General features: G+C 39.6%; 1 protein-coding gene across 2 annotated transcripts in view; it reads right to left on the bottom strand.

Annotated features, from left to right (window-relative positions):
* Positions 1–143: 143 nt before the first annotated feature.
* The window catches only part of Ptar1 (protein prenyltransferase alpha subunit repeat containing 1), a 43609-nt gene continuing 17090 nt past the window's right edge, over positions 144–26662 (bottom strand). Inside the window, exons 4-7 of one of the 2 annotated variants that reach the window (XM_021648967.2) lie at positions 24688–24792; positions 22783–22996; positions 13531–13820; positions 144–11658 (exon numbers count right to left, since the gene is read on the bottom strand). In XM_021648967.2, the coding sequence (XP_021504642.1) occupies positions 11316–11658; positions 13531–13820; positions 22783–22996; positions 24688–24792 (952 nt within the window). In that variant the 3' untranslated portion in view covers positions 144–11315. The other variant, XM_060387624.1, reaches the window with a different exon arrangement.

The following is a 26662-nucleotide window of genomic DNA, read 5'->3' as shown; positions in this document are numbered from 1 at the left end:
CCATGTAGTGCCTTTCAACCATCTGTAATTCCAGTTCCCCCAATCTGTTGGCCACAGGGCACTGTATACATACTTACATACATACAAGCAAAATAGTCACACATATAAAATAAAAATAAGTAAATTTAAAAGACTGTGACAGCTATGCTAATCTTTTTTATTGCTATATACTTTTGTAAACATGTTTATTTAGTACCAAATTTATACAAACTATTATCAGTAGAATATTTATATTATTTTTAACCAGCTTTACAGTACAACTGACATAATAAATGGAACCAAACATATTCACAATATACAGTTAATAAGCCTTTACAAATTATATACTTGTAAAACAAATACCATAATCAAGATTGTGAACATATCCATATTTCCATATAGCCTGCCAATGTCTGTAGGGAAAAAAAAATCCATTGGAGTTGACATAGTATTGAATCTACGGCTCAACAATGGGAAGTTTCTATATTGTCTAATCCAGGCTACGGGACCCTGATTTCCTTAATGTTTCTCTCAGTTACTAATAAGAGAAGTGCTATCTATGTACCTGTGTGGATGTGGAGATCTTTTCACTGCACAGGTAAGAAACAGAACCCAGCGGGCAACCTCTGCGTTTCTCAACTTGTTCTGGTCTTTGTCAGGGTTCCACCATCATCAGGATTTTAAACTTTTATTTCTAATTACACGTATGCTTGTGAGTCTAAGTGCACGGCTGTGTGCAAGGAGGCTACCATGGGGTCTTGGATTATGTGGGGCTGGAGTTACAGATGGCGTGACCCTCTCTGGTACTAGGAATCAAGTCTGTGAGCTCTCAGCTGCTGAGCCACCTCTCCAGCCCCTCCCTTCTCCTTGCCCTCTTCTTAGATGTCAGCATCTAACTTTAAGGTTTTGCATGTGCAGAACTGTGTGTGTGCATGTAGTGTGGACATGTGTACGCACACATGGGTGTGTGCACATGTGTATTTACTTACAGTTCTCAACATTGTTTATTTATAATTCTAGATTATCACTTACATTATCTGAAATACATTGATAAACATCAATGTTGCTTTCAAAAAGTGTTTTGTTGTTGTTTAAATCTTTTTCTTAAGCTTCGTTCTTTTCCGTCAGTGTTTTGGTATAAGCAGGATTTCCTACTTACTCTATTTTAAAAAGCAACCTTTTTTTCCTCTAATAATTTTACTGTTGTTCAGAAAGTTAGTTGTGCAATGACTAGAAATAAGACGTTAAGCCTTGTTTAAAAAAATTAGGAACTTACTTTGCATCCAGCTCTGTATCTTACTCCAAAAGTTAAACTGTGGGCTATTTTCCATGCAATTCTGCATTCTTCTAATTTTACAGGTGTATAGAAAAAGAGCCGCTCATTCAAACTGCTGTTGGTTTTTGTGATTTCCAACCCAGGAAGTGCTGCACAGAATGCTTTCATTTTGCTCCCTGCCCCAGCAATGGCATCATTGAATTAATGAAGACCTTTATATCAGATAATGGACATAAATCAGATGTTTTCAGAGAACTGGAAACTCACCCCAAGGGACTAAATAGAAGGCAGAATTACAAAATTTACTTGAAAACAACACAAACGTGTGACTAAGGCTTTACCAACCCCATTTATTTAATGATCTTCTAATATTCTTTCAAAATTGTGTCTGCTGAGATCACTAGCAACTTAAAAACACCAAAATGAGGCAGTACACTGGCTCGCGAGACAGGAAGTAGAACTTTCACTCTGTGACTTTACTCCAAGAATGACACAACACAAGCCTTTCGTGACTCCAAGTACTTTGATAAGAGATGTGTAGATTTAAAAACGTTAAATGCTGTCTATCCTGGAAGCTAATAATGCAAGAATCTGTCTGTGAGAACATATGCCGATTGTTGCTTTTTCTGAGGCGTAGAGGAGGGGACAAGCGTCCCTTCAATCTCCGCTACCCTTACACAGGACACACCTGACAGGGTGTCTGTCTCTCACTGTTGCTTACAGATGATGGCTGACCTGGCCCCTGGGAAGGCGTGCATGGGAGACAGCTGCTACCCTGTTCATGTCCTTGAGCAAGGAAAATGGTGTGTCTGAAGTGCAGAACAAAAGCAAAGGCTCCTCATATTAGCCTAGCTGGCTGGTGTGCCAGGCACGTGTTCTTAGTGCTAATCTTGCATTTGGAAAAGCACCTTTCTAATACTAATTTTGTCATATTTGTACAGTCTGCCTATTAGTCCAAATTAAGCCTTTCTTTAATAAGCTACTTTCCCTACCATATTAAAACAAACAAACACCCTGCAATTTTTAGTAGTTTATAGCTCTTTGGAATGATGAAAAATTAAGTGTACAGCCTGTTTGTTATACAAACGTGCACAGATAAAAGCATATCATTGCTAATATAACTGTTGTTAACAAAGCCTGTCTCCACAAACAGCCTTCTGAAGTATTGAAATCTGAGTAAATACAGTATTTACTCCACAGACTACTTTTCTGGGTTCATCTAGAAGCATCTTTACCAAGTGTAAGTAGCTGTTATTGCTGGCTTACAGCATGCAGAGACCAGACAGGGTGTAAGACTACTAATGTCTCACTTTAGACCTTCATTTGAACACAGAAAAATAAAGTCTTATCTGGACATAATGACTTTCCTAAGTCAATATGTCATTGTTGATATATTTTAAAGACAGCTATGCAATTTCTGAGTTTGATTTTTTTTTAAAGGTTCTGTTCTTTCTCTGTATATGATACAGATAAATACAATCGACTTTGTTCAGACAGTTTACCCCCCTAACACAATCAAGGCACTCAGCTGGGCAGCTCGGCAGATGGGCGTGGCCAAGTTTGACGTGCACGGAGATAAACCACACACAGGACTTGTTTTAGGAGAGGTAATGTTTACTTAGACATCAGCAACGACAACACCGTTTCCACTCTACAGAAATACAGTAATTTACAGCTGGTTTGGTCCATGGCCCTGTGTTAAGAAATGAATCTAATGGAAAAGGAGATGGTTGATCTATTTCTCTGCCTTTTATCATGGTTTAGTAAGTACATCAGTGTGTTCTGGAAGACGGCTGCATAGATTAGAATCTTAGGGCTGCTGGTTAATACGTATCGTTATATAACAAGAATAATAAACACAAACAGGTACAAATAATACAGTAAGCATGCAACCTAAGCTACTATCTTGGAAGAAACAGGATAGACTTTAGTGAAAACTAAAAACTGCTGCTACTGCACTATCGGTACCTTACGACAGTACGTGTGGTATTTTCCATGGCACAATACTTTTTTTCTTCAAACAATGCTTGGCAAACTGGATCAGGTTGATCCAATTTCTAGGGCAAATGTAAATTAAAGTGAAGGAAAACTCTTATTAGATTTCTTTCCAAACAATCCTTAAAGGACTGAAATTCCTTGTCTACTTGTGACCTCCAAATTTAAACAGATTTATACTCTGTGCCCTGTCTATCCGCATTGCTGATGTAGCAGCACCTAGCCACACATGTGAAGCCTGAGGACAGGAAACATGGCCAGCGTGGAGGGTCAGTGTGTGCAAACCACACGCTGAATTTTGAAGACTAATATTAAAAAAAAAAAGGAGATAGATATCTCCTTAATTTTGTTACATTGATTATATGTTAAAATAGTATTTTAATAGATTAAGTTAAATAAGATATATTATTAAAGTTAATTACACTTCTTAAACATTGCTACTAGAAGATTATAATTTCTTTGTGGCTCACGTTACATTTCCATTGAACACCATAGCTATAGACAATACATGATTATGTTAATCTTAAAATTTACATCTAATGTTAGCCAAAAGTCCAAGTGATAACCTTAGAATTCAGCATAATTTAAGCACGCTGGGGTACTACACCCGCAAATACCACAAGTGTACTTCGCACATACCTTTTTACAAGATTTTTTCTTATACCCCTCCAGGGTATACATTTCAAGAGACTTAATCCTTTTAAAACTGTGGATTGCTATACATAAGAGCTAAATGAACCTCATGCAGACTGTCATACCAGGGGACATGATACCCATCAGTGAAGACAGGTGTCTCCAATAAGCCAACTAGCTAAACTAATACAGTGTGACCGTGGTGTGCACATGAGCACACTGATGTCAAATGTTAACTGTAGCCTACTGAGTGCCCTTCTTAGAAAATACCAGCAAGGTAAACTTAACACAGAGAATTCTGATAGTACAGTATCATATCTGAGATCGTCCTTTGCTATGGAAATCCCCCAGTTTTATAATGTTAAATGAAGCAATTAACTAGCATACAAAAACGTGTATTTAGAAAAAGTTGTTGCTGTACTTTTAAAAAGTCTTCCTCTTGGTATATAAATATTTGGTGTACTTATGATACTTCATCTCTTATTGTTTTCAGCTCAGAAACAGCATGCGATCTAGTCTAGTATACACGCCATTACTCTCCTAGAACAAAATACATCCAAACTACAGAGCTGACTACAGCCAGTGACACGGTCATGCGGCAGCAAGCTTACCCGAAGGCACACCCTACTGACACTAGCACTACACACTTGGGTCCTCACAGTCCAGATAGGAATGCTTGTTTCAAAACTGTTTAATCTTTTGCATCAGGACAACTCAGAATGGATACCCAGACTACAATAAAAATTTCTTCCTCATATCAAACATATTCTGAGAAAATTACATCAAGTTACGTGATGTAACTTCCTATTTTATCATTATCACTTCTAAGATGATGGAAAGCAACTGAGAATTAGGGACGAATAAAAAGAGCCTCTGCTGGAAAGCACTGGATTTGCCAATACATGAATGGAATGCAGGAGACAGCAGAGCTCTTTTAAGAGTTCAGCTGCCTATATTTAGAGACATTTATTAAAGGGGCATTGCACAGGAAGATACTGCTTAAACTTTTTCCAATTCTTGGTCTTCATATCATGGTTCTATTAAATGTCTTTATTGTGTTTCTAACTCCAGCCTAGACAAACAAGGGTAATAATTCATGCCACACAGTAACATTTTTCATTGTCTAACGAATGGCACCAGTCTCCCTGGAGAGAGCTAGGTTAGTATGGTGCTAGAGCAATAGCTGACTAAGTGCTTGCTGAACACCTGCTCATACTCGCACTCCATCTACACCACTTCTTTAAGCAACAAAGAGACTGCCTGCCCCAAACACACGCATTGGGTGTGGGGATAAATGAACATTTCCAGGGGAGTGGCGTGTGAGTCGACGTTAGCACACATCCCCATGGCACAGTAACAACCAAGCTCGTATGCATTATCCGTCGCTTCATAAGCATGGACAGATCACCTGCTGTACCCCACACAGTGCTCAGGGATGTGATTGCTAGGCATGAGATAAAGGCTGCCTCCTCAATGATACGGAGGGAAAACAGAATAACATGGTCTATAAGTCACCAGACACCTAATCCGTTTCCACAAATATTTAAATAGGGCAAATGGACATTTATGCCAGTTTCTACCTTTTCTGGAGGAGGCTGTCTGTCAAGAAAACTGCCTTAAGCAAAAATACTTTGTGTGCACACACATTTAGATAATTAAAAAGAACCTCAACTTAGACTGCCATGTTATACAACTGTGTATCTTGCCTTGTATATTTAAACATGATAATGTATATTTCATGCAAAATAGTATAGCTCACCTGAAACTAAGACTGTAGACAATGATAAGCTAGAGATATGCTAATAATATTCCTTCTCCAGCATTTATCAGTTCTGATTTGTTAATGTCCCACAACATACGAAGCTTTATGTGATGTTCTGAACCTGCCTGGGTTTTGCATCTCGTACTCAGAGAGAAAAGGAAGTCTTAGGAAGCAAACAGCTGTCAGTTTACAAAGCAACAGTGATTATTTTCCTCAATCTGATTTTTAAAGGCTGAGAATGTCAATGGAAACAAAATACAATCTCCTTCACCTCCCCAAAGTGGAAACATAACACAGAAATTCTCTTCACGGACAACATTTATGATAACATTCATAATTACAACTACAGGACAGCAGCAAGCTGGTATGCATTAGCTTTTGCACAGTAATAGCTAGCAACGTATTTTGCATACTTTGCCTTTTCTTTTTGGACACAGAATATAAAGTGTTCTAAATTGATTAAATCTTCTACGCCCTGAGGAGCAAAAACAGACTAATAAATGTCAGGGTCAGTTTTGTGGCTCGTGCTCTTGTTCAGAAAGCACAAACTACATACAGCTAATATCTTTTAACGCAAACCCTTTCATCAGCAGATCACCTTAATTGCCATTTATTTTTAAGCCAACAGTCTCTGGTTGTTTTGCGGTAACAGGGGCGGCCTGAGAGGGTAAAGCATTTGGGAGCCTGAGAATTCCCCTCCAATCCTAAATCCACACAGGACACATTCGTTTCTGTGTCAATTATGAACTCAAACAAACAGAGATACAGTATTTAAGAATCCTCTGCAAAACACTTTGGAATCTTAACTACATTATTTTTAAGAAATCATAATGAAAAACTATTCGCTATCATGAAGTACGACAGTCCTGCCCTCCCTTCCACACATCAATACAGAAAAACTGAAATTTCGTTTTAGTGTTTACCACTTTTCTTTTGGTATTAGCCAGTCCCATTTTCCCCCCTTTAACTATTTTCCCCATACCTGAATTTGGGGGATAAGGCAGGTCCTCAGAATAAGGCAAAGGTTCCCTTGATCCTGATCTCTGCAGTGCACCAGATGCCTACTTTCCTTCAAGCAGAGGCTGCAAGACTTTCGTGTGTCTCTAATTGTGTCCACACTGCCCTGTATTTGTAAATGCTTCCAAAGCTGAAAACATTACTTGTCAAAGAGAAAGAATGAATTCTAAGTCTTGGTATTCTTGATAGGACATTTAAAAATTGCCAGTTAATGAAATACAACTCAAACGGTCCCATCTTCTCCCATCAGAATTCTACATTGTCATAATGAGCTGACAAAATGTCTACACTTCTTACTGCCTAAACACAGGCATTCAGTGTAAGATAACCCTGTACCACACATTGAGGTTGGAAAGGCACTCAAGATAACACACTGTACAGTTATCTAAAGAAGACACTGTGTGATAGTATGTGGAATTCTTGGGGTGGCTTTTTCTTGCTCAATGATTCTATGAACCTGAGTTTGCTGAAATTTCCCAGTATGTACCCCAACGTGCTTCTCATTACAGACTGTGTGTACAGGTAGACGTACTGCTAGGGTTTGCAGTTTTAAGACAAAGATATGATGTTTACAATGCTCAAAAACCTTAGAATAAAGCATTTTAAAAATTTAAGGTACAATTTTCTAGTGGGAAAATAACAGTAAGCCCAAAGAGCTTTTTAGGGGAAAAAAAGGGGGGAGGGGTGGGGATTATTCATTATTTATTTTACAGCTGAATCTTCCCTGACTTAGGGAGCCAGCTAAGATGCCTGAATGGTAGTCATTCCACTCCGACATTTCATTTGGCCCACGTCAGACACTGCCCTTTGCTATATAAGAGAAACCTGCAAGACTGACAGTTTGTAGCAAGTTCTACAGACACACACTCACACACACGCACACACACACAGTATGAACTGAGAGGATCTGAACATTATCTAAATGATAATGTCTACCACATATGCTTTCTACAGACTGCTGCATATAAACTCAAAATCTGGCTTCTACATTGTATGTTACATAGCCCTTACTTGAAACTATAAGCGGCTTTTGGTGATAATATGTATATATTTAATTCTATGACTGATCAACAAATCTGAGCTTGAGCCTCAGCACCGGCAAAACAAAGAGGAAAGAATTAATGAAGCATTTAGCTTAAGTTAGAACTGTGCCATAACAGAAGAAATGTGGTTAGTGAACGTCTTGGCCCAGAGCTTCTAAAGAAGGTATAAAATCCTTAGGCTTAAAAAAGGACTCACACAGGTTCAAGGAGTACCTAAAAGGTCCACAGTTCAAGTTGGGGATCAGCATAATTCACATACAAACACAAATCAACAAGTCTCTAAAATACAAGAATTATTCCAGCAGCTCAAATGTGCCGCTGGTTCTTTATGCACGACCTGCTCAATGTCATCTAGTGAAAGCAAACAGTATTTTTACCAAATGGATATAACTGATGGAGGGAAAGCTTTCAGTGTCGACAAAGGACAGCTAAGAGAATTCTAGAGTTCCGTCTCACGACTGAGAGTCACCGAGTCCAAACAAGGTCATGAAGACACCAAGTCTAATTCTCACTAAGTTTACATGTGGGAGCTCTCCTAGTGAGTGACAAAGCTAGCCCACATCACTCACAATTCATTAATTTCCTGATCATTATTCCGCCATTCGTGACCAATCCTTCCCTTAGAGAGCTAATTAGTTATTAACTTAATAGTCACTAAGTCTTCACAATGTGTAGGGCATATGTATATGTATATGTATATAATCTGGCAATGCAATTACCAAAACAGACAGACCTAAAAAAAAACAAAACAGATACAGTGGGGTTGTAGTGAAAGATCTTACTGCTTTTTGTGTGTCAGTAGTTTTCTTGATTCATAGAGGAGTAAAAATCAGATGCAAAGTGCCAATCTAAACTATCTTTTCCTTTTAACAGCAACATATGTGCAGAAGAATATGACTAAACAAGCCCCTAGATTATACATAATTTTTCTACTGCATGAATTCATTTGGTCAAAAACACAGTAGCTTGCTATTGAGGGTAAATGCCAAACACTTAGGGAAAACATATTGGGAAATTCTAAGTCCTCTGAACGAACACTTGGAGATGCTAATTTCAGAATGTAGCATGCAAAACCCACACAGAAACAGGATCTGCCAGATATCTGCATTTTTACTACCTACTAGGAAGATGAAACCATGATATATTAGAGGACTCCACAGCTTCAGGAAGGCATGAGCTGAGCCTTAGAAGACATGGAACACTGCAAAAATTTAGCCGATGTTCATAAAGCATAGCTTATGCTCATGTCCTGACATACATTACATCAAATATTAAGCCCTATTACTTGGGAAACAAAAAATGATGCTGAGAAAAAAAGGCAATACTGAGTAAAGACAGGATTCAGCAGCAGGGGCTGCTGTGTCACTTGTGCGTTTCTGTGTCATTTCTACTCAATCTCAGAGGGGCTAAACATCATGTAACGGTTTCCCTATTGAGGTCCACATAGAACCTGAGGTATCTGATGATTTCAAATATGCTTTGCATATAGAAGGCTGTGGAACTATGTTCATAATGGCAAGTATTTTATCATCCAAATCCTATAAAATAGTAAAAATAACTCTGCCCCAGGACAGCAAGATCTATCTACTGAGGCCAGTAGAAAAAATTATTTCCTGGTTTCCCAAGTGTCACCCAGCTCAGCAGTCTGCCACTTAGTAAGACCATAATGCCCAGTAAAAGTTTGTTTCTTTTCTCTTAATGCAGTATGTCTAACTCAAGTACTAGTGTCCTCTAGAGCAAGAAAGGAGAGGCTTGCTTTTCCCTGTCCCTCAACCTACCTACACATTACCAAGTGTGAAAAGGGGAAACACACAAAACACAAGGGCTGGGCTCATTTCTGTCATCATCATTTGCATTTTACATGTATACAAGACAAGAGCCAGCTTCTACCCTGGTGCTGGCTAGTTGTATGTCAGTTTGACCCTAGCTAGAGTCAGGTGAGAAGAGAGAACTTCAATTGAGAAAATGCATCCTTAACATCTGGCTGTAAACAAGGTTAGAGGGGATTTTCTTCATTAGTGATTGATGGGAGTGGGCCCAGATCACTGTGAGTGGTGCCACCCTTTGGGCTGGTGATCCTGGCTGCTAGGAAGAAGCGAGCAAGCCATGGAGAGCAAGTCAGTAAGCAGCAGTCCTCCTTGGCCTCTACATCAGCTCCTGCCCTGTTTGAATTACTGCCCTGAATTCCCTCAGTGATGGACTATTTGTTACCTGGATGTGTAAGTGTAATAAACCTTTTTCCCTCCAAGTTGCTTTTGTTCATGGTGTTTCACAGCAACAGAAATCCATTAAACCATTAAAAGGAAATTTGAGAGGGGCACTTCCTGTTGACACTCATGTTTATAGATAGGTATTAAGCTATTATATGAGAGATAACAGCTTCAGTGGGCATCCCTGAAAAAAGATGCAGGAGAAAAAATATAGACCAGTGTATGATGGAAGGTATGGAATAGACTGGCGAGATAGAGAGGGTATACACACAAAGGAATCACAGCTCATCCAAGGGGCGGTGTATTAAAGACGGAGACGGTACTTGGCTCATTTCTACCCCCGCTTCACCAACCTGAAAAACACAGCCCTTGTTATTGAGATACAGCTATAGCGTGGACTTTGGTACTTATCCCTGATGAATTTAGTATCAAAGTGTGTTGTTTCATTTCAAAAGTAAAAACTGAACTAATGCTCAAGACTAGTCTTCCTCCCTAGATTTTGCCAGTAAATTCTGACTAGCCACATGAAAAAGCTTTGCAGTCTATCCAGTATAACTCAGGAACTTACATTTTTAAAGAGAAAGCTTTACAGGACTATGTTTCTATGTAGATTTCTCCCATTTTTCATGAGTGATTTTAGGAGAAAAGTAGTAATAACTAAAAATGGCATTTGTGGGTTTTTTAAAAAAATTTATTTTATAAGGGCTGACTTGCTGTTTTGGCATATATACCAAATATGAGGTAAAAACAATCTATCAAAACTAGTAATAAAAATAATTTTTCAGTACTACAATTACATAAACTCTTAAATTAGTTTAGTTTCTTTTAAATAATCATTTAAAAATAGATTACATTGGAAGCATTTTTTTTCTATATAAATTCCAACACTCCTGGCTTTGGTTCTCTTAGAGGATACCTGGAGAACATGCTTGAGAAAGAAGTGGCTTACGTTTTCACATCCAGCCAGCCAGCCATTTTATTCTCAAAACCGCAATTAGTTCAAGTCCTTCTGCATATGTATTAATATTCTTAAGCTGGACTGCAACATAAATTTTCAATTTTTAAAGAAACTGCCTATGTAGCAACGGAACTGAGGTGAGTAAAATATGTGAACCAATCTCAAGAACCAAATGAGAAGCCCAAATATCAAAATATAAAGGGCATGGAATCAAAAGGAAAAAAAAAATTAAGACACTGTTTAGCAGGAAGGAACTATACAATTGTTTTATGCCCAAAGGAATGCCGGCGCTTAACAAAATAAATAAAACAAAAGGTTTCTTATAGACTTTTAAGCTATAGATGAAGAATACATAGTTAGCTAGTCAGTTCATGCAACTATGGCATTGAGAAAGGAAAGCAATATTGCACTAAAGGGAATTCCTTGGGATGAACCCACCCCTTCACGGACTCAAAGTCACCAGCCACTTTCGGTATGCATTGGCATACCTGGCTTGCTCTACATTCCGGCAAGTGGACAGCACTTGATCAATGAACCTGTGCTCCATCTCTAGGCCGAGGGAGTCTGGAGCTGGTGTCCGCTTCAGGCGCTTAGTTTCCTGGGAATAGCCTTGCTTGCCAGAGTCATTCAGTCCATCCACTTCCATTGCCTGAGATAGTTGAGGGCTTGCTGGAACCAGGTGCAAGTCATTCAAAGGCGCCCCTGAGCAGTCTGCCGGTGACATGGGAGTCAAGCTGGGAGGAAGCCTACCGTTTAGGTGATGTTGAAGGTAGAAAACATGCCGCCTGTGATGGGGGTGGGGTGGAAGAAAGAACATCATGACAAAACTCAAGATTCTCAGGCGAAAGAAGTCGACAACTTAAAAATATACAGCATTAGCCCACACTTATTTCATAATCCACAGCTGTCTAAGGGAAGGAGACAATAACTGAAATCTTGGAGCCACAGTATTGCTCTAATGGCTTTTCAATAAACATTTACTTGGATCACAATGAGTTTGTAGTTCTAATACTAACATGAATTAGAAACAGTGAAAGCTCAATATTTGCCATAAATTATTATATAAAACAAAATATCAACTTCATTCAGAATTTCAGAAATAATTCAGAAACAAGGTACATTAGACAGTCCCTCCAGACTAGATAGAGTTCATAACCTCTATCTAGTCTTTCTGAAGACATTTTTATTGCAGTTATCTATCATCTATTTTTATTTATTTCTCTCTCTCTCTCTCTGTGTATGTGTGTGTATGTGTGTGTGTGTGTGTGTGTGTGTGTGTGTGTGTGTTATGAGTGGGTACAGAAGTCAACTTTCTTGTTCCACCATGTTCCATGTTCTAAGTTCCAGGGATGGAACTCATGCCATCAGGCTAGTTGGCAAGCACCTTTACTCACTGAGTCATCTACGATTTCTCCTAAACCTCCACTTTAGTCTTATGTATCGGTATTCAACAGAGGAGAGCTGGGCTCTGAGCAAAGCACATAAAGGATGCCATTCCTGTTTTCAATCTAGGTGCAGCTATTACCTGGAATTGCTTATTAAGATGAAAACTGCTCTGCATAATCTCTGGTCTTCACGGGGGACACAATGGCTATACAGACTATGACATGACATGCGACAGGTTCTAAGTTGTTACATCTCATCATTCATTCAAGTGCTAAGGCCTTAAAATTAATGTTTTAAGTCTCCAAGGCCTTGCTATTGTGATGAGGAGGTACATCAGAACAGCCATGTCTCTAAACAATAGCCTCACATCCTGTCTTCCTTAAAACTGTGCAGTCAGAAGGCTTGCTGTGAAGAGACCACGGTCTACTCACCAAGGTTCTAAAAAGAGAAAGAGAAATTCTGCCTTCTGAATGTACTTAGCGTGGAGTAGCACCTAACAGAGCGTCTAAGCCATGAGAAAGACCGGACTGGAGAAAGACGTGGGGACTCAGTAACTTAGGAAATAGTTTTGACAGTCCTTACTCTTGCTAGGTCTTTTGTTCAAAAACTGAATCCTACGGCCTGAAGCAGAATTTGGACTTGGAAAGATGGAGACACTTCCAAATAAAGATCCAAAATAAATGAAGCAAGGGTTAACTCATTGGGACTTCATTCCAAAATGACTGTTATAGTACCAAATGTCCTCAAAACCCAGGTTAGTAAAATGGCTGGCCTTTCTGTTATTATACTTAAGATATTTAATTTGTAGACCACTGGAGTGGGGAAGAGGTAAAGCTTACCTTATATCCCAAGACCTAATCATTAGTTTCAATCCTGACTGCAGCAAAATGATCTGGAAGGTTCTACCTTTCTAGAAAACACACGGCAGCACTCCATCCCTGATATGCTAATTGTCAGTATCAAAGAGTCATGAGACATTTTTATGTTAACTTTTGTTTCTATACTGTTTTGGAAGTAACACAAGTCATTCTGTTCTGTAGCTAAAAGGTGAATCTAAACATCAGGCAAAGATGTGTGTGAGAAATCTCATATTCACAGTGACAACGGTGGAGATAATGATGAACAAAGGCCCTTTCTCACTCAGCCAGGAAAGCTCTACAATCAGATGATCATGTTCACATACACAGACAAAAGTCAGATACAACAGGTCCTGCAAGTTTCATAAGGACACACCCAGTTAATCAGAGGACATGGGTTTTCTCTTTTCTTACCTATGACACCAAAGCGTTTCATGTCCTGGGTAAGAATCAATAAGATCTGTGCAGAATTCTACTTCTTCTTCTAGGAGCTGGGGAAGATTCACTCTTGGTTCCTCTGTTGAAACTGCTGCTTCTTCATCTTTTGATTCACTTTTCAAGGAGTTTTGCTGCAGGACAGAACTGTCCATTGCAGTCTGGCTAATCAAAGACTTCAGCAAAAACTGGCGATAGTGAAATCCACTGTGGTCTGAAACGTGCACGGATGCCCAGTGCTTAGTAGAAGACAGTTCGTCAAGAAGGATCTTGCAGGAAGAAAAAGGGAAGTGAGAAGAGTGTTCACAAAGGCATTTCTTTTTCCATCACTGCCTGTGCTTTCTCTGATTCACTGTCACCAGCCTCCTGTATACAAAGTCCTGCATGATGCTCTCTTAGAAGCTGAATGCGCACTACCTTCCCTTATAAAGCAAAACGGAACTTTGTTTTTTTGAGCACAGAGTTTATGGACTTGTCATTCTTTCACTTCACCTTACCACACTGTCAATGACCATCACCACCACCACCACCACCACCACCACCACCATGAACCACAACAAAAATTCCAAATTAATGAATTTTAGAGTATTTATTTACAAGTAATACTACTGTAGAAGGAAAATACACAACAAATTCAGAGGTGGTTTTGATTCTTATTCCATTTAATACTTCTTACATAATAAATGCCACACAGGCAGTGACTGTCTGTTCTGTCCCACTTCTTAATTCTAAAAGCTAAGCATGAACTATGATGCACAAACAACAGAATGTCCCAAGGAATCCCAATTGCCACTATTTGCCTCAAACCCCTATCAGTGATGACAGTAATGAATGGGTGAGATACAATTCAGTTCTAAAGAGTTGTTAAAACATTGTGTTACAAATTAATGAATTTCATATTGAATGCTAAGAGTTTTAGTAACATCTGTGAAGCAGTGTTGTTTGGAACTGGTTTGGACAGCTAGCCGACCAAACGAAGAATGTCATTACAGGCTTAACATGTTCCATTACAAGTTGAGGTTTTTGTTTGTTTGTTTTTGTTTGATTTTGAGACAGGATCTCACTCTGTAGCTTAGACTTCCTGGAACCTACTACGGAGCCCAGACTGGCCTCAGTTCAGCAGTGATCTCCTCTTTAGCCTCTGAGGGATGTGTCCTTACATTCTAGTGGTTCAACCATTGCACTACATTATTTACAAAGCTACAGCTGAGAGGTCTCCAAGAAAAATATCTGGCAAACCTAGAGCCATTTCTACTTTAGCCCCTATCTGAAAACATTTCATTTTAAGGCTACTATTATTTTTTTTTTTAAGAATCAGCCCATTATCTACAGCACAGATAGTCACCTTTAGAAGCTTTTTAGTTTGGTTTCTTAAGATGGACTGATAATACCACGGCTATCTAAACTGAGTGCACATACCAACATGAAAAATTTTAGATTGTTTCTGACTAGATATTTCTCTACTTTTTAAAAAGGGGTTATTTATTGTTTAACTCTGAAACAAAAGCAATACATGGGTGGAAGTCTTTCAGTGAAACCAATCTAATTATTTTTAAAATGGCCTTAAAGGGGCCAAGGCAATGACTCAGCTGGTGAAGTGCTTGACACGTAACTATGAAGATCTGTGTGCAGACCCGCAGCACCCACGGGAAAAGACAGGCGTGGGGCACACATCTGCCATCCCTGTGCTGGGCAGGGAGGGACTAGAGGCTCTCGGAGGTTTGCTGACCAGTTAGTCTGGCCACTTCCACAAGCTCCAGGTCCAGTGAGAGACTGTACCTCAAAAAGGTGCTCGGTAGATGTCTCCACGGAAAAGCGTTTGCTTCACGAACATGAGGACCTGAGTTCAAATTCCCAGCGCCCATAGCGAAAGCCAGGCATGGCTGCACATGCCTGTCACCCCAACACTGAAGATCAGAAAAAGGTAGATGCCAAGAATTCACTGGCTGGTCAGCCAGAATGGTGACTTCCTGATCCAGTGGGAGGTCCTCTAGCGAGGCAATTAGAAAAAGAACAATACAAGACGGTGCTCATCTGCTCGCTTTCGTGCACACAGACATTCAATATCTGTCCACTCATATATACACAACACATGGGAGATGGGGGGAGAGAGATGGGGAGGAAAGACTCAGTTGAGGGGGTTGAAAGCAATTCAAAGACCCCAAACAACCTCCAGCCTCTACAAACACACATGCACACGAACTTGTCCCAGATTTCTTACGGGAAAAACAAAACAAAACAAAACAAAACAAAAAAACAACAAAACAAAACACAAAATCCTACTCTATTCTTTTCTCTATGAGTAAGGATGCATGTTAAATCATAAAAGAAACCAGGAATTTCAGGGCATTTTCGTATGTTAGATTTATTTTTCACTACAATAGAATGGTGTAGAGGCATTGATTTTAAAACAAAGACAGCAATGACTTTTAAGCGACTTTAAAAACACAAAGTAATGGCTTAAATGTCAGGTACTGACAAAATAAATGATTTTTAGAATATACCTTAAGTGTACCTATTCTTTCCAACTTCCATATAAAACGATGAATAAATAAACAGCGGCAGGGCTCTAGAACACAGGGGTTGACTGGTTTAAAACAAAACGCTGAAAACACCCGTGCCATGTCGTGTCCAAAACTTTCCCCTGATTACAGAAGCGATTGTCCTGGTTAGGTTCTTGTCAACGTAAGACAGGCTGAAGTCATTGAAGTCATTTGAGAAGAATAAATCTGAACTGAGAGAATTCCTCCATAAGACTGGCCTGTAGACAACTGTGGTGCTTGTCTTGATTAGTGACTGGTGTGGGGGGGGCCATTCCATGGGAGGCAGTGCCGCCTCTGGGCAAGTGGTCCTGTATGGTGAACCACAAGGAGCAAGTGGGTAAGCAGTGTTCCTCCTTGGCCTCTGCTTCAGTTCCTGTCTCCAAGTTTCTGCCTGAGCTCCTGCTCTGACTTCACTTGGTGATAGAGTATGACCTGAGAGTTATAAGATGAAACAAACCCGACCCTAATTAAGTAAAAACGATCATTCTAGAAATAGCGCTAAGATGGAACAGAAAAAAAAACAACACATCACACATGAACCTACTGGGAGATAACTTTTGAATTGATTCTATTCTGCTTAAATTGTAAGCACATTGGTGATGGTTAATCTTCATTGTCAACTTAGCTAGATTCACAATCAATGTGGAAAGACACTTCTGTATGTCTGTGTGAGTATTTCCACAATGACTTAACTAAGGGTAGACCCATCCTGAATGTGTGCAGAGCCATGCTGTGGGCTGGGCCAGAGCCCGAGGAAGACGCTGTGCTGAGCAGCAGCATTCACCTTGCTCTGTTTCCTGACTGAGGACACAATGTGGCCGATTGCCTCATGCCTTCTCTGCCATGATGGATCATGGCCCCTCAGAACTGTAAGTCAAGTAAAACCCTCCTCCCATGTGTTTCTACTTGTCAGATGTTTGGTCACAGCAACAAGGAAAGTAGATCATTGCTATGGTAACGAGCATTCTGCAACAGCACCTTTCACTATTGCACAGCATTTCATCCTCAAGATGAGTATTTGACTATTCCCTTGTTTCTACTCACATGAGTGACATTCTTACACATAAAATGTGCATATCTAATCTGTTATTTGGGAGAAATGATTAGAAGTTTACTTGTTGGGATGAAAAGAACAACTCTGTAAGACTGATGACATATATTATAAAGTGTCCCTTGAAAGGCCATACAATTTATCATCCTAGTGAAGGTACATTATTAATGCCAATTTCCTAAACTTCTTATGAAAATTTTCATCACTACTAATTTGTTAATACTATATAAAAATGGTTGTCTTTAATTATAAAGAAAGCTCAGTTTTATATGCTTGGTTTTCCTTTGTTATTTCTTTATAAATAACCCACTTGTCTTGTTCTCTTCATTTGTGAATTGCTCAGTTTACTATCCATAAGTCATTTATTTTTCTTATGAACTTTTAACAGATATTTATACATTAAAGAGATATTAAACCTCTACTTTTGTAACACATACTGTAAACATTTTCCCAGTATATACTACTACAATTGATTTCTCTTTTTCCAGGTTTATTGAGGAGTAATTGTTAAAAAATGTATGCCCTTGTGATATACAATGTAATAACAGGCATGTGTATATTGTGAGATTATAAAACCAAGCTAATTACCTGAGTCATCATTTTTTTATTGTGAGACTATTTAAGATATCCTGGCAGCAAGTAATAGCTAAATACATGATATTATTCTTTAAAAAAATGTATTGAATTTTGTGCCTCAGTATCTTGTTTGCATGAGCACCATGTATGTACCTTGTGCCTGTGGAGGTCAGAAGAGGGTGTCAGACCCCTAGGAACTGCTTCAGAGAGTTGGGAGCCACCATGTGGTGCTGGGAACCAAACTCCGGGCCCCTGCTGCAAGAGTGAGTGCTCTTAACCACTAAGCGATCGCTTTAGCCCTCCATATAACAATTATGGTCGCTAAGCTGTATAAGATCGTAGGGCTTATTCATTCTACCTAACTATAATTTTGTACCCTATGACCAGCAATTCTCCTTTCTCAACTTTCCAACCATCATTCTACTCTGCTTCCAAAGAATTCAAACTATTTTAGATTCCACATAAATGTGAGATCATACAATATTTACATGACTTATTTTACTTAGCATACCATTCTCCAGGACTCTACTTTCTTCTCAGATTTTAAAAATCCATTTTAGTTCAGTTTATTCAGAAAAAGTCAATCCAAATTTTACTAGTTATCACAAACCAAAGATTCTTTTCTCTATGTGCATGGCATATTCACCATTAACAGAATCTGTATACAATTATATGTACTAAGATTTATTGCTGGAGTTTATATATTTTTATCATTACCTAGTCTATTTTTTAAGACTGAAGCAGCAACCAAAGTCCATGCATGAACTGGACTTAGGCCCCCTACAAAGATGTAGCAGATGGGCAGCCTGGGCCTCATGTGGGTCTGCAAATAAAAGAATGTGAACTGCATCAAACACAGACTCACTTGCCAGCTTTTTCATCACTTCCCCCTGGCAGGCTGTAGGGAAAGAGGACATGCTCAGTCCTGATTCAACCTGATAAGCTGGTCTGGATGGGAAAGGGAGCTCCTATTTTCTAAAGATGGGGCTACAACATGGATGTAAACTGAATTAAAAACATTTAAAAAGTTATAAAAAAGCTTTATTTTTAAATTATTTCACAGAGTTAAATATCTAATGGCATAGTGTTTATTTAATTTCTTAGCTGGTGTGTAAGCCTTTTCTAATCAACTTCAAGCTTTGAAACTGATAAATAAACCTATATTTTTAGCATATTCAGAATTGTGTAGACATTATTGCTGAATTCAAATGTTTTTACACACACACACCTGTAAAAATCCCTCCATCACCATGGGGACTCACTTCCCATCCCTGTACTGGTCTCCGGCACTCACTCATCTGTGACCATCTCCTTTCAACAGATAAATGGATCATAAGAAATGACTTTGAAATGTTTTCAGATTCATTTACATTACATAGTGTTCCAGTATTTCATACCTTTTTTATGTCAAGAGTCCACTGTTTCAAGATGTCACTTTTGGTTTTCATTTTCTCGTATGATACATATTTGAGTTGTCATTAGCTTAGGACTATGAACACTCTTACACAGGATTTAGAAGAACATGCCTCCAGTTCTCCACAATGGGTCAAAAGGAACCATTCTTTTTATTCCAAGAATACAATCTACTGGTTTTAACTATACCTGGTCCCTCCCAAATACAGCAAATCTACAGCTTTCTCTCTCTCTTTTAAGGAAATGTTAAACTGTTTTCTATAGCCATAGAACCAGAATACATTCCTGGTAGCCACATTAAGGCCCCTTCTTTGAATCCTCAGTGACACTTGCTACCTCTGCCACTACTGTTGCCATTCTAGTTGGAATGAAACAGTGTTTCACTTGCTGTGGTTATGATTTGCATTGCTCTCCTTTGTCAATGATGCCAAATGTCGTTTGTGTCTTTACTGACATTTTTTTTTACATTTCTATTTTTTTATTCTATCACGTCAAATGACACGCTAATCAATTGTTAACTGGCTAGTCACAATAAATTTTGCTCACCTTCATCATTCTGCTCACCCTCAAAAATAATCTTTAAAATTTACAAAAGCACGTGTTTAAGCGTGGAAACATAAAACATAAAATAAAATTCCATGTTTCTACCCACATCACATTAGTCTCTAACCTTTCTTCATGACTAAAACACTATTATGTTTACTACTAAAAACATACAAACAACAACAACAAAAACCCAAACCATAACAACACTATGTGTACACAAAAACACTTGCTAAGCATTTATAGCCTCCCAGGTCCTGCCCAACCACTCAAAAGTATTTGTTTCCTTAAATGCTAATATATTAAAACTGTAAAGTCTACACTATATTTAGTTTTATTCCAATAACCTACTCTCTTTCTTTAAAACATCTAGTAATGTGTGATCTTTAGTAGACTAACACACTGCAGTTTGCGATGCACTGTCACTAATCCATCCCTCACTTCAGAGGCAAGCTTTTCTAATTTCTCACAATTACACATGCTACTTTCACATATCAACCCTTCACATTGGTAGTCAGCATTGGCTGAGTACTAAGGAAGAACACTGTGACGGTCACTGCTCTACAGGACAGCTGCTGAAGGATTCCACTCTTTTCACAGGCAGGAAAGCAGGGGAGAGGCTGGGCAGCTTCCTGAGGCGGCACAGCAAATTGGTAGAACGAGAATACAAATTAGGTCTGTACGGCCACAGAGTAGCACCTTTAATTATCATACCATATGAACTGTCTTTGCCATTGTTTCTTGACGTCAAATGAAGCATATGAAACAAGAATGCTTTGATTTTAGCTACTTTAAGAGGGAAACATGATCCTGTTGCCTTTTAGACAGCAACAACTTTTCCAGAGCTCAGTGCCATCCTATTACCAGTACTGAATATATAGCTCTTCAAGACACCAGTTTCAACTTTCTACTCTTGAAATAATGGTAGCTCATTTATATGTGCTTCGTTTTTTAAATGTCTTTCTTATTTTTTTATTTGGCAGTACCCATGCTTCAGTCCAGTGCTACGCCACTCGCTCTGTCTTCTCTACTCACTTCTACTTTGAGATGAGAGTTCACTAAGCTGCCCATCCACATCCTCTCTGAACTCCCTATGTCACCCAGGCTGCATTCCACTCCTGCCCAAGCACCTGAGTGGTTGTGATTACACGTGTGCACCTCCACACTCAGACTTACATGCACTTCTAAGCTGGTCTAGACAACTGGTACTTTTGTTAACTTCTTCCTCTCAGGGACAAGGTACAGAGCATGTTCCAGCTGGGCTCAAAGGCTATTATCAACAGAAAGAGACTTACAAACAAACAGAGCAAGAATGCTAGTGGAGTTGAGTCAGCGATGGAGAGCACAGCAAATCCTCCTGAGGGCAGCTCAAGGAAGGGTGGCAAGATGTGAGCTCAGAAGTAGATTGAGGGAGATGAGTCAAAATCTCATCAATACGCTATATATTAAACAGAAGGTGGTCTCATTTCACCTTGGCTTATTGTCTCTGATTTTATGAGAATACACCCTGAAAGGGGCCAGGACTAGTAGGAAAGTTTCCATTAACATTTCATCTCACTGGCCTTTCAGTCCCAATTCTTCCGCAAGGCCCTACCCCACTACCATGCTAAAGAGCAGAGATGAGGAACTGCAGTACGCCATATCCCTGACAAAACCGGACATGACCTGTCTATCTCTACACTCAGCAGCTGTTTCTACAGAACCATTTCCAGTGCTTCCAACTGGACTCAGAGCTCCCCAGGCCCTCCAAGGGCTATGCTATCTTCTAACTGTTGGCCCTCAAGTAGAGTTCCAGCTCATAAACAGCCTGGGTGCCCAGGACAGCAGCTAGGAACAAAAGTACTTAAGCATTTCCCGTGAGTGAACTGCACTAAGCCACTCCTAGCCTTTGTATTGGTAGGAGGACAGAGAAAGAAACCTGTGTGAAAGATACCCAGTACTTTCATCAGTTGCTCAGGCAGTCCCCACACTAACTTCAAGACAGACCGCAGAGTCCTCATTTTAAAATGCATCTCAAAGGATTACTTTCCATGTAGGAGCCAGATATGAACTCAGGCTGACGAGACTCTAACCCTGTGCTCTATCTACTCCTTTCGGTAGATCCCTCCTGGAACTCACAAACAGGAACTGAAACAGAAAGGTCCACTCTTCCCTGACTGTTGCCTTCAATTCCCTTGGGAGTGACAACTGCATTTACCCTGAAAGACCCCTTACTAGAAAATGAGGAAAGAGAACTGGGAAGGACAGAGGTCACTGCTGGTGAACCTCAACTACAGGAAGCTCTCTGAATTTCAGTCGCTACTTGGGGCAGGCTGACCTTCCCCTCCACCTCTGTTAGTTGCCCCAACCTTAGGAGGCTTTTAGAAAAGCACCACATATTGTTATGGAAGTCTAATACCATAAACAACAAAGGAAAACTGGAGATGATTTTGTAACAGAAAAAGGAAGACAGGGGTTATCAGGATTCTGACTGATAAGCACTAAATATTCTGACTGATGCAACTGTGGCTAATTATAAGTGACAAAATACTCTGGAAACCTTCAGCTCTCTACTTCTAAAGAAAAAAAAACCCAAAAGGCTGTGAGAGCTATACTGAACTTATAGAAAAGCAAAAACAAAAACAAAAAACAACCCTCATGTGTAGATGCCACCATCATTCTGATATCACAGGCCTGTGAAGGGAGGTCTTGGGGAATCTCAAGGTGACTTACAGGCTCTTTCCCAAGTCTGTCCCTGCTTTCTCCTTTTCTTTCTGAGAGCAAAGGATATAAAGAATGCCTGTTAATTCAGCTCATTGACACGTGTCCAGAGAATATTATGAACTAATTTCAATTCTAAGTAGTTTAATAATCTTAGTGAGTCATACTGAGCCTTTCCATTTGGTTCTGTATGCCTTTGGTCTAGCAATATACTTCCTTTACCCGTGTCCCAAGCTGCACCAGTGGAGAATGCAAACCCTTCTGTAACTGTGAAGATTTCTCAGGAAACCACAACTGCATTGATTATCTGGGGCTGCTGGAACATTACTTTCAAGGGTAAATTGCTACAGAGATTTAAAGCGTAGGTGGGCAGCCTTGGCCATGGAGAAAGAATAATAGTCCTACCTTGAGATCCAGCTTGGCCACGTTCTGTAAGACCCAGATGCGATGGGACCAGGCATTGTAGTTGCTGGGATACCTCCCTGCTGCCTCACTACACACTTCCATCTCCTCCTGTATTATTCTCCGTGTCCTCTCTGCAGGAATTGTTCCTAAGTGTCCTTTGGCCACAGAGGAAGGCAGGGAAGTTTCCTGGCTTAGCTGCTGCAGCACCCAGCGCCTGTCAATACAACATGAGGGAAAGAGGAGGGATGAACACAAGTGAGACAGGGAAAGTCAGTTTTTCTTGCTCTTTGTTTGCATGTACAGATACTGCAAAACAATAATTATCCATAGGCGCACACATGGGATGTCAAGGGGCTGCTGCTACTATGCTCTGGAATACAATTCAACCTAGCAATAGGAACCAGAAGGGGGACATGAGAATGACAAACAGGAAAGGAAAACTTTTTTTAAACTTTAATTTCCCTCAAAAAGAGGTCATCAGTTCCAAGAAGATAGCTTCCAAACTTTTCTTGGCAAGGAAGCACAAAGGGAGCTGGTCCATGTGCTTATGCATGGCGGGCGGGGCGCGGAGAGCTCCTAGTCCACAGTGGCTTTGGGCTACAAGAGGAGGCAGCAGACCCATGTATTTGGATACATGTGCAAGCCTCACCTGCACGCCTGCACTTGTTTGCAAACAAAAAGCTTCATTTTGATAGCTTTCACTGAATATACTTTCTATCTGACAGCATAAAAACAAAACAAAACAAAAACAACCAAAAAACATTGCGGCATCAAGGTTTAAAACGTCTTTAATCACAGATTTTCCTTTGGTCTCTGTATAATTGGCATCAGTATACATTTCAGTCAAAAGCAACATAAAAGGTTTCTACCTAGTTTCTATTTTTATGGAAGCATACTTTCAGACTAAAAAATTTCTAACCCATGGTTCAGAAAAAATGAGTAAGAAAATTTATTTCATTGTTAAACAATGAAGTCTCACAACAAATCACTGTTTCGTTATTAAATTACACATCTCCAATTACTAACACTAGCACATGGCTTTTGGGGCATAACATGCCAATTTCTGGTGAGGAAAAAAACTATAGCTAACTGTAGTTTGGTAAGAGCCAACTCACAATGCTGGCCAAAAGCAAGGTTACAGTCATGATGCCTCAAACCTGCAGAAGAACCCAACAGTGTCCATGACTGAGAAATTTAGGAAGAACCCAACAGTGTCCATGACTGAGACATGCTAGAAGCATAAGGAAGACAAACTTCCTGGGAGTGACGTCTCTGCATACACCAACCAGCAGGCTACACCACCACATTTTAGCCAAGTAAAAAGAGTTACACAAGACCTCAGAAACGCATGGTTCACAACCACAGAATTTTCAGAGCCATTACTTGTATTTTAGCTGTTTCACCCTAAAAATGTCCCTTGTATTTATGGTTTTAATAGCTGTTTACTTAGTTCAAACAGTTCAGTTACCCTTACATTCCTTTAAAATTAATTTTAATTATTACATCCGCCAGAGAGACCATATCTACCAGGAACACAAGCCCATGTATAGTTAAGTATCTAAACAAAGTTTCCCAAACTGCTACAGATGGGTGAAAGCAGCCGACATTATTTAGCAATTACTATATGCCAGGCACTATAGTAGTGCTTATATACATGATCTCAGGAGCACTGAACTACCAATTCTGTGAGACAAGTATTATTATTGCTGACGTTTTATGAATGTGAAAGCTCAGACTTGGAAGAACTTGCTACCGTGGACACTCAGGGAGCAAGTGATAGTTCTTAGACTCAAATGTAGGTAATATGATTTCATAATTCCCATTCTGAACAAACAGATAACCGTGTTTCATAAGGTGTGACCTTGAATACCGAACAGGAATGCAACACTATCATGTCAGCCACACCTGTGAATCCATGTCTCTGGACTCTTTGGAAATTTAGTTAAGGCCAATTTTCCCAGATGCAGGTCCTTAATTGGACTTAAAGTGCCAGAGAGGATGAGCTCTTTCCTGTAACACAAAGAAAAAAAAAGTGTTACTTTTCTATTCAAGCATTCTTTATTGCTTTTAATAAAATCTCATGGTGGCTCTCCAAGAATTATTAAAGAACACACAACAAAAAAAAAGAGAGGCTATGGAATCGATTCAGTTGGGCACATGCTTCCTGTGTAAGTGTGAGGGCTTGAGTTTGACCCCCAGAACCAGTATAAAGAGCAGGCACCTCAGCAGGTACCTGCAATCTCAGTGTTGAGGAGAGAGGGAACCATGGGGCTGTGGATCTCAGATTACCACACTGCCATCTGTAACCCAATAGATATGCAAATCCCCAGGCCTGGTCCCAAAGACACTAAACCAGAAATGGTGTGAACCATATTAAAGTTTAAGAGCCGTTGCTTCAGAGTTCATTGTCATGTTGGTTAGTTATTTGTCAACTCGGCAAAAGTTAGGGTCATTTGGGAGGAGAGATTTAACTGAGAAAAATGCCAGCATGAAATTGTCCTATGGGCAAGTCGGTGGGGGTGTTTCCTTGATTAATGACTGAAATGTGAGGGCCCAGCATAGCATGGGCTCTGCTCCTGTGGGTCCTGAGTTATGTGAGAAAGTGGGCTGAGCAATGGAAGCAAGCCAGTAGGCAGTGTTCTTTCATTTTATTCTGCCTCAGTTCCTGCCTCCAGGTTCCTTCCTTGAGCTCCTGCTCTGACTTCCCTCAGCGATGGACTGTGTGACCTGAGACTTCTAAGCTAAAATAAATCCTTTCCTCCCTGAGCTGATCTGGGCCACGGTGTTTTATCACAGCAACAAAAACCTCTGACAAGAATCAACCATGGTTTGAACACTTTAAATGGAAAATTTCAGAAATAATCCCTCTTTTAAATAACATTTGATATTATCTGAGCATCTGATGGAGTCTCATGCTGCACAATTCAGGATGGAAATTTGTTGCCCAGTATGTCCATGCTGTATACATCCAGCAGTCACAGGTCTGAAGGCATGGGGCCTCAGAACAGATCTTCCCAAGATAAAAAGGGCCTACTGTGTGTATTTTTCTGCTGAAATCATTCTCAGAAGTTCTCTCAGCTGGTTCCTGTGCCCCTTTAACAGCCCCCCCCCATTTTATTTTTAACAGTACTTTCTTTACACTCTGGCTCTAAGATGTTCCACGCTCATTTTGTATATTCCCTGCCTTAGTCTTTGACTAGATCATTTCTCCAGTAGGCCCAGTTCCTTTTACTAGAAACTTGAGTACTAGGTTCAACCGGTTCTGATGGACTGAAAAAAAAAAAAAGTTCATATAGTTCAACCAAATACTCCAACTTTACAGATGTGAAAGCTGAAGTGTGTGTGTGGTGGGGGAGACTCATGAACTCACTCAAAGCAGAAGAAAGATCACTACTTTTCAAACACCTCAGAAAATGTCCAGGATGGACGTCACCTATATTCTTAAAAATAAGTTATAAATACAAAATCCAGTATTGTAATGTGATCTTGTTTAAAATACACAGAGAGTTAAATAAAATATAATTCAAGTAATCTCCAATAATAAAGAATTACAATTTTTATGGTTCTTTCCTGTGGGAAAACTTAAAATAATTCAGAACATTCAAAAGACTTCATTTTACTTATTATTCATATTCTGCTTTCTTCTTAGAAAATTTGTTTTAATCTGATGAAATACTAGTTGATTTAAGCCCATATACACATTTCGGTCATTTTACTTAAAAACCAAAAGCAAAGACAATAAAAAATGATCAAATATGATCCCTCTTTCAACCCCAGAATGTCAGCCACTTCAAGTGCCGTTCTCACAGCTTCCCAGTGGTTATGGGAATGAAGACTCAGGGCCAGCGGCCTACAGTCCTCATCCCACACATTCTCCCTG

Source organism: Meriones unguiculatus, chromosome 1, assembly GCF_030254825.1.
Source record: "Meriones unguiculatus strain TT.TT164.6M chromosome 1, Bangor_MerUng_6.1, whole genome shotgun sequence".
NCBI classification, from domain to species: Eukaryota; Metazoa; Chordata; class Mammalia; order Rodentia; family Muridae; genus Meriones; species Meriones unguiculatus.
The sequence above is the reverse complement of the archived record's forward strand: the minus strand, read 5'-3'. Positions and strand labels throughout refer to the sequence as shown.